The 9691-nt window shown below is 37.8% G+C and overlaps 1 protein-coding gene across 1 annotated transcript; it reads right to left on the bottom strand.

Annotated features, from left to right (window-relative positions):
- Positions 1–456: 456 nt before the first annotated feature.
- On the bottom strand, positions 457–1895 carry LOC102850016 (olfactory receptor 5K4-like). The gene is made up of 2 exons (XM_006902002.1): positions 980–1895; positions 457–497 (listed from the first exon to the last, which is right to left on the bottom strand). Exons 1-2 carry the CDS (start codon positions 1893–1895, stop codon positions 457–459), a joined length of 957 nt encoding a protein of 318 aa, XP_006902064.1.
- Between the last annotated feature and the right edge of the window lie 7796 nt (positions 1896–9691).

The following is a 9691-nucleotide window of genomic DNA, read 5'->3' as shown; positions in this document are numbered from 1 at the left end:
CTGTCTAGTCACCTGTGACCGACAGAAATCCTATAGTACAGCAGCTCTGAAGCCTGTCCTGTCCTAAGCCAGTCTCACTGATTCCAATACACCAACCCCCCAATTGCCCCAGTTACTGTATCAATCCATTTCATCTGGAGTCTTCCTTTTCTGCACAATCCCTTCACCTTACCGAGTATGATGTCCTTCTCCAAGGATTTATCTGGCCATGTGCCCAGAGTATGTGAGACGGAACTTCAAAATCCTATCTCCAAAGAGGAACTTCATTCTGCCCTTTCTGAGACAGACCTATTTGTTTTCTTGAAAGTTTATGGTATGTTCAAGACTCTCCTCCAGCACTACATCTGGAAGGCATCAATTCTTTTTCTGTCATCCTTAGTCATTGTCCATATTTTTAATGCATAGCAGAGAATATGTTATGATATTTGAACTTGGAATACCCCAAGGCTATGGTCTCTAGACTACATGACCAGTGATCATTCCTTTAGTGTGTTTTCCTATAATTAAGAGGTTTACTACATACATTATATGTTTACATCATGTCAGGTACTCTTGTTGAAAAACCACCTGTCAAACTTTTACAGAATCATAAGTATGATCCTTTTACTTACACATATGTGATAATTTTATCTCTCTGCCTATCCACATATACTTAAATGTATTTTTTTTACTACTGATAATGCAGAGTTGTGTAACTTATTGGTATATTGTTGATAAGCTTGAAATAATTTCTTCCACCAAGCAATTAATCATTGACAAAGGGCCACAAAATGTCACATGTGAAGATAATCTCTTTAACAAATAGTGTTGACAAACTTGAATAATCAGTTGCATAAAAATGTAGCAAAATCTATACCTCACAGTATATATAAAACAACTAAAGATGAATCAATGCTCTAAGTCTATTTTCTTTTTCTATTGAAGCATATTAGTAAATAAAATCATTTTACTGTAGAAAATAAATTTTGTTTGAACACACCAGAGTTCTTTGTGATTTTTTTGAGAACATTTATAACCTCCTTATTTCTCAAGCTATAAATAAAGGGATTTAGTAAAGGAATTATTATTGTATAAAATATTGCCACTGGTATATCTTTATCCCCTTCTTCAAATGGTCGAATATACATGAGAAGACAGATGTAGAATATCGAGACAGAGAAAAAGTGAGATGCACAGGTGGAAAAGGCTTTACCTCTCCCCTCTCTGGATTTCATTCTGGCAATTGTAAACAAGATGCAAAGATAAGAGATTAAGACGGTGGCAATGGTGAAGATTTGAATAGGCATTGAGAAAATATATATCATTAACTCATTTAAAAAGGGGTCAGCACAAGACAGTCTGTACAATGGAAGAATATCACAGAAAAAGTGGTCTATTTGATGAGAGCCACAGAAAGTTAATCTTAACAAAAGAAATACATGAATCATGGAATGCAGACTCCCAGCTATGCATGCTGCTATGGTCATCTGTATGCAGAGTTTCTTCGACATCGTGGTGTGGTATTGCAGTGGACGGCATATTGCCACATAGCGATCATAGGCCATTGCTGCCAGGAGAAAGCAGTCTGTAGTTTCAGCAAGGCAGAGAAAATAAAATTGTGCCATGCATTCGTAAAGGGAAATCAATCTGTCTTCAGAAAAGAAGTTCTCTAGCATCTTGGGTGTAATGGCACTGGAACAGCAGGAATCCATAAGAGCCAGGTTGCCCAGAAAGATGTACATTGGTGTATGAAGACGACGCTCCATGACAATCAATGCCACTAAACCAAGATTTCCCACCATGGTTATCAGATAGATGATAAAGAACACAACAAACATAAGGGTCTTTAGCTCTGGATGACCCATGAACCCTGTGAGGATGAAGTCTGTTGTCAGGGATTCATTATCTTTAGCCATGGTGACACAGAAACTGTGGAAGGATGAGAGTCTATATTAGAGGGTTTTGTACCCACCTATATAGGAATGCATTTGTGTATAAGGCTATATCCTTAATAATGTGTTTGAATGAAAATATTTCTACATATATGTTTGTATGTGGTATAATATATTCATGTATACAGTCAAGCAAATATGGGCAAAATTATGAACAATTTTAAGGTATAACCAAACACCTTGAGGGAATAATTCACTAAGCCTGAGAACTGAGAACTATATTTTAATGGAACATCAAAGTCAATTGGCAAAATATAGTCCCCAGCATCAGTCTTGTACACATCCTACTTTGGTGAGTAAAAATTGAGGACTTAAAAGTTTGCAAGTGGCTATCAAAAATGCAACTATTGAGCGCTCTGGCAACAGGCCATCTTGGAGGGCAGAGGCCTGGCCCACTGGACAGCTGAGGGGAGCGGCCTCTGGGGGCCCTGCATGGGTGCCCCCCGCTGAGCCTCGCTGCCCCGGGACTGCCTGCTGCTTCCAGAGAAGGTGCTATGTGGAAACAAACACCACAAATATCTTCCAGTACTAAGCCTCCAGGAGAAAGGACCCGATCTGCCCTAGTCCCTGCAATGCCCTTCGACATGAAGCCACCAGAGAAAGAAACCAAACCACTTCAGGACAACCCGATTTGGACCTGCAGGCCAACTGAAGAGCTGAAACTAAAATTCAAGTGCCACAGGGCAAGACGATGACCTCGTGTCAGGAAAAGACGCCGAGGCCCATATGCATCCCGTGTGGAAACCACTGACAACTGTGTAATGGAAAAGATTTACTTTTTGTTTAATATTTATCACCTTTCAGAAAACTTTATCCCCACAATTATGCCTTTTGAACAATTTTGTTTAATCAATTAAGATAAAAAAAGCAACTATTATTCATTCCTCTACCATGGTAAATAAGAGTGGAAATATCAATATTTATTAGTTCAGAAGACTATTAGAATAGATAATTTTGAGTCTCTGTAACCCAGAAGTCTGAGGAACCAGATGATGCTTAGTTACCAATGCCAACTGCTTTGAAAGGAATTACCAGAGAGGATCTCTGTGGAGTTGGGGAATAAAGTGGAATAAAACTAAAAATTATAAACATGATCTGCATTGCGGGTGAAAGAGATTATTTAAACCTCTGAGGCTATGGCCTGGAATTGAAATACTTTTGCAACTCATCTTTCAGCCAAACAAGAAGTAAGCCTTTAAATTGAGTATTAATACCTATGAGGAATAAATTTCTTAGAACAGTCAATCACACAAAACCAAAAGGGCAGAATTTGCCAAAGGATAAAGCAACACAGAAGGAAAGAAGGGATAGGAAAGAACAACATCATGTGTCAAACACTGCTTCTGGGTGTTGTCAGAAATTAATTTGAAAATGTTAGTGTGGAAAAGCATTTTTGCATGATTTATTCAATGTTAACATGTAAATTAATAGTTATTATAAGTAATTTACTGTTTCTTAAAGGAAAAGATAATTTCCTTTGATATTTTACTCAAGGAAAAAATAAAATGTAAATATTATCCTAGTAGGATCAATATTTGGAAGTAACCATTCTTTAAATATTTTAAATTCTATGGATGTCAGATGAGACTCTGAGTATTGGATTAGAGCGCTGAGAAGCCAAAGCTAAACGAAGAAATCAAGAAATCAAAGAGCTGAACAGAAAACTTCAAAAGGCAGCTCGGGACTACAAAACAAGATACTATAATGAAATGTGCAGAGAGCTGGAGTCAGAAAATCAAAAGGGCAAAACTCGCTCAGCATTTCTTAAGCTGAAGTAGTTGAAAAAGAAATTCAAGCCATGGGTGGCAATACTTAGCTAGTTTGGGTAGAATTTTGAATGATCCAGTAAGTATAAAAAGAAGATGGAAGGAGTACACAGAATCACTGTATCAGAAGGAATTGGCTGACACAGAGGAATTTCATGAAATAACATATGAGCAAGATCCTATGATGATGAAGGAGGAATTTCAAGTTGCTCTGAAGGAATTGGCAAAAAACAAGGGTCCAGGAATTGACAGCAAACCAATTGATTTCTTTCAACAAACAGACGCTGCCCTGGATGTGCTTACTAAGTTGTGCTAGGAAATCTGGAGGACAGCCAGCTGGCCAACTGACTGGAAAAGATCAATATTTGTTCCCATTCCAAAGAAAAGTAACCCAACAGAGTGTGGAAACTATCGAACAATATCATTGATATCTCATACAAGCAAGATTCTGCTGAAAATTATCCAAAAACTTTTGAAACAATATGTCAACAGAGAACTGTCAGATGTACAGGCTGGATTTAGAAGAAGTCATGGTCCTAGGGATATTATAGCTAATGTTAGATGGATCTTGGCAGAAAGCAGAGAATATCAGAAGAATGTCTATCTGTGTTTCATTGACTATGCAAATGCTTTTGACTGTGTGGATCACAACAAACTATGGTTGACTCTAAGAAAAATGGGAATCCCAGAACATTTGGTTGTTCTAATGCGAAACCTATACTTGGACCAAGAGGCAGTCGTCAGAAGAGAGCAGGGAGACACTGGATGGTTCAAAATCAAGAAAGGGGTCCATCAGGGATGTATTTAGTCTCCATATCTTTTCAATCTGTATGCAGAACAGATCATCTGAGACGCTGGACTGTACGAGGAGGAATGTGGCATCAAGATTGGTGGAAGAATCATCAACAACCTGCGTTATGCAGATGACACAAAGTTCCTTGCTGAAACTGAGGAGGATCTGAAGAAAGTCAAAGACTGCAGTCTTCGATATGGATTGAAGCTCAATATCAAGAAAACAAAGTATCTTACCACTGGGCCAATTGGCAGAATCAGTATGGATGGTGAAGAGATTGAGATGGTTAACAGTTTTAGTTTGCTTGGTTCCACAGTCAACACTCTTGGTAGCAGCAGCCAGGAAATCAAGAGATGAATTGCATTGGGAAAGTCAGTTGTGAGGGACCTCTCAAGAGTACTGAAGAGCAACAATGTCAGGCTGGGGACTAAGGTGCGCCTGATCCAGGCTATAGTCTTTGCAATTACGTGCTATGCATCAGAAAGTTGGACACTGAATAAGGATGATAGAGAATTGATGCCTTTGAGCTGTGGTGCTAGAGAAGAGTGTTGGATATACCATGGACTGCTAGGAGAACAAACAGGTTTGTCCTGGAGAGGGTGAAGCCGGAATGTTCCTTGGAGTCAGGGATTCTTAAGCTTCATCTGACATACTTTGGGGATGTTTCAAGGAGGGACTGGTCCTTGGAGATGGACATCATGTTTGGTAGAGTGGAATGACGGCGCAGGAGAGGAAGATCCTAGATGAGATGGATCAGTTCTGTGAGTGGAGTGGTGAGAATGAGTGTGTTTGAGATGGTGAGGTTGGCACGGGCTAGAATGGCACTTAGAGCTTTTGTACATAGGGTTGCTATGAGTCACAAGCAACTCGACGGCACATAACAACAACATGAGTTGGGAACTCACATATCATAATGGTTCTGATAAGAGTTATTTCTCTCTGGCTATCCTGCCATAGATAAGGTCATGAGCGGATTTGTAGAAGAGTTATTCATCCTATCAGACTATTAGACTAGGTAAGGATGTAGAATACCTCAAATATTCTTTATATATTAATTTGGAGCTGTGGTGGTGGAGAAGAGTATTGAGGGTACCATGGACATCTAGGAAAACAAACAGATTCATCCTGGAAAGGGTTAAACCGGGTGGCTCCTTGGAGACAAGAATTCTGAGGCTCCGTCTAACATACTTTGGACATGTTGTAAGGAGGGACCGGTCCTTGGAGAGGGACATCATGCTTGATAGGGTGGAGGGACAGTGCAGGAGAGTAAGGCCCTCTATGAGGTGGATTGATTCAGTGACTGGGGTAATTGCGATGGGTGTATCGGAGACAGTGCGATTGGCACAGGACAGAGCAGAGTTTAGGGCTGTTGTACATAGGGTCGCTATGAGTCGCAAGTGACTTGATGGCACATAACAACAACAATAATTAATTTGGAGACAATTCTTTATTTCTCTCAATATATTTTAAATTATTCTAATTTGGTATGATGAAATGCTCAAGTTAGTTATCATTGATCTATTTATTCACCTCTCTCTGATTTTAAATATCTCTCCAGACAAATTTTGAATTATGCTCTGAAAGAACTGGCAGAAAACAAGGTCCCAGGAGTGATGGAATACCAGCTGACATATTTCAACATACAGATGCAGTCCTGGACGTGCTTATTAGGTTGTGCCAGAAAATCTGGAGGATGACCTCCTGGCCAACTAACAGGTAATAATCCATGTTTATTCGCGTTCAAAAAACAAACAAAAAAGGTGATTAGAAAGAGTCTAGAAATTATTCAATAATATCACTAGTACCACACGAAAGCAAGACCCTACTGAAGATTATCCAAAAACGACTGGAAGAGTACATTGACAAAGAACTGCAAGTAGGGTTGAGAAGAAGCAGTTGTACTAGGGACATTATAACTATTGTCAGATGGATCTTAGCTGAAAGCAGATTACCATAAGAATGCCTAATTGTGTTTCATTGACTATGCAAAAGCATTTAAACATGTGGATCACAACAAATTGTGGCTGACCTTGAGAAAAATGGGAATCCCAGAACACTTGGGCGATCTATACTTTGATTAAATAAGAAGTAATCATCAGAACAGAGAAAGGAAACAACACATGGTTCTAAATCAGAAAAGGTGTATGTCAGGAATGCATCCTATCTCCACACATTTTCAATCAGTATGCAGAACAGATTATTTGGGAGACTGGATTTATGAGGTGGAATGTGGCATCAGGATTAGAGGAAGACTCATAAGGCAACAACTTGCCTTATACAGATGACATAACTTTGTTTGCTGTAACAAAGGAGGGAGACCTGATGTATTTACTGCAGAACGTAAAGGACTGCAGCCTTCAGTATGGATTGAAGCTCAACATCAAGTAAACAAAGATTCATCACCAGGCCAATTAGCAGCATCATGATAGATGGAGACGAGTGAGATTGTTAACATCTTCATCATGTTTGGCTCCAAAGCCAACACTCTTGGTATCCATGGCTAGGAAATCAAAAGACAAATTGCACTGGGAAACTCTGCTGTCAGGGACCTCTCCAGAGTACTGAAGAGCAACAATGTCAGTCTAGAAACTACAGTACACCTGATCCAATCCATAGTCTTCACAATAACTTTCTATACATCAGGGAGCTGGGCAATGACTAAGGATAACAGAAGAAGAATTGATGCCTATGCCTTAAGGTGCATGAGAAGAGTCTTGAACATACCGTGGACTGCCAAGAGAACAAACAGATCTGTCCTGGAGAGGGTAAAACCAGGCTGCTTCTTGGACGCAACGATTTTAAAGCTCTGTCTAACATACTTTGAGCTGTGTCCAGAAAGGACCAATCAGTCCTTGGAGAAGGACATCATGCTTGAAAAGGTGGAGGGACAGCACAGGAAAGAAAGACCTCAGATGAGATTGATTGATACAGTAACTGGGGAATTTCAGTTATGTGTGTCAGTGTCAGTGAGACTGGCTAAGGACAGAGAAGGCTTCAGAACTGTTGTATATAGGGTCTCTATATGTAGAAGGTGACTCAATGGCACATAACAACAGGAACTTTTCATCAGCGTGCCCTCATATATTTTACATATGAATAAACATGCATTATATATAAATGATATATAGAACAATACACACAATTACAACAATATATGCTTGTAACTTCCATATACTGTTTCACATCAGTATAGCATGTAAATTTGCCTGTATTCCACTCACAAATTACTGATTGATATTATTGTTGTCAAAATTTTACATTGATATAGTGCTTGCTATAGATATCAAAGTATAGATATAAAAAGTAGAACCATCTTTCTTTTCATTTACTATTCCTTTTGAAACTTTAAAATTATTGACTTACACATACTTCAGATAGGTGAATTTGTAGAAGAAATAAAAATTATTATTCAAAGGAGATTATTTTGAAAATGGGTTTTGGTGTGTTTTATATTACTTGCTACTTTCAATACTTATGCTGATTTTCATATTTTTTCCTTCTTTTTCCACATAGTGTATTCTTAGGTTACCTGAAGCTTTATGTGAAAAAAATGAGTAAAATATGTTAATCATTCACAATTTCAGTCTCTAAATTAAAAAGGAAAAAGCTTCTAGAATTATAGGCATTTGTAACTATTATATTCATTATTATTTTAAAAATAAAAAATATTAAAAGTATGCCTCATATCATTCTTTTAGTAACATATAATGGTAAAGTAACTAGGAAACATGTACTATGTAGACTTTGGACAAATGGATTTAGTTTTTGGTTGTTGACATTATTGTTATGTTCCATCGAATCACTTATGACTCATAGTAACCCTATTTCCAATAGCTCTGAACCTTGCTCTATCCTCAGCCAACCCTTATGGTCTCTGACACAGCTACCCCCATTACCCTAGTCACTGAGTCAATCCATTTTATCAAGGGTCTTCCTCTTTTGCTCAGTATTGTGTCAGAATAGCAGTGGATGAAAGTTATTTTCTCTTTCCCAATTTGAAATAATTAAACTAATTCAGAAATATTGTACATCCAGAATTTCTTACAGAATCATTTATGGTCTTACCTGTATATTTGCTGATAAAACAATGGTACTTTTGAGCTTAGAATAGTTCAGTATGGTCCAAAATATAGTTTCTCATTGCACGTTTCCATAACAAAACAGAGAAAAGTCAAATAGATAAAATGTAAAAGCTCTAAAAAATTTTGTCATTTCTTGCCATTGCCTTTCAACATATAATGTCTATATTATATAGCAACTTTTAATATAAATAGATTAAAAGAAATTCTCAAATTATTTGTTCACTGACAAACCTTTTATAAGAGCAGATTGACCAGCTAATGTTACTTGTTTTTCGAGAAAACAATAACAACCTTGGTATTTAAAACATTTGGGAGTAAGTTATAACATCTAGCATATTTTCTCTACAATAGGTCAGTGAAAATAATCATGTAATTAGTCTTTGGGAAAAGTTAAAATTTTCCATCTACTCTAAAGGGATTTTCTTGGCATTGAAGGGTTTCTACAGAGACTCCTAACCTCAGGGACACGGCTTTCAAAACACATGTAAGCCAAACAGCCTCAATTAGCTCTAGACACCTTTCAGATTCTGAGGCTCAATCAAATGACATCACTAATGCCAGTTTCTTTTGGTACAGTGACTATATATATGCCTTCCATCTTCTTTTGATATTTCCTAGATCATACAAGATCATACAACACTGTACCCATAACATCCTTAAGTATTGCAACTAGAGGCTTGAATTTCTGCTTCAGTTCCTTTAGTTTAAGAAATGTCGAGTGAGTTTGTCCCTTTTGATTTTCCAACTCCAGCTCTTCGCACATTTCATCATAATACTTTGTTCTTCCCAGTCTGACCTTTTAAATCCGTTTAGCTCCTTAATTTCTTGGTTTCTTCCTTTTGCTTTAGCTTCTCAGCGCTCTAATGTAATATTCAGTCTCTTTTGAAATGCAAGTCTTTTTGTCCTCCTTTATGTCTACCTTTTACATTCTTCATTGATGATATTCTTGATAACCTCCCACAGCTCATCTGGCATTTGATCATTAGTGTTCAAGGTATCAGACCTGTTCCTGTTTTGAAATTTAAGTAGGAGAGACTGAAGGTCAAACTTTGGTTCTTGTAGATTTGATTTCATTTTCTTTAGCTTCCGTCTTGACTTACATATGAATTACACAGTCAG

The sequence above is a fragment of the Elephantulus edwardii genome, unplaced genomic scaffold, assembly GCF_000299155.1.
Source record: "Elephantulus edwardii isolate Elephantulus edwardi_28Jun2011 unplaced genomic scaffold, EleEdw1.0 scaffold00356, whole genome shotgun sequence".
NCBI classification, from domain to species: domain Eukaryota; kingdom Metazoa; phylum Chordata; class Mammalia; order Macroscelidea; family Macroscelididae; genus Elephantulus; species Elephantulus edwardii.
Note: the sequence above shows the minus strand (reverse complement) of the source record. Positions and strands in the feature narration are given on the sequence as shown.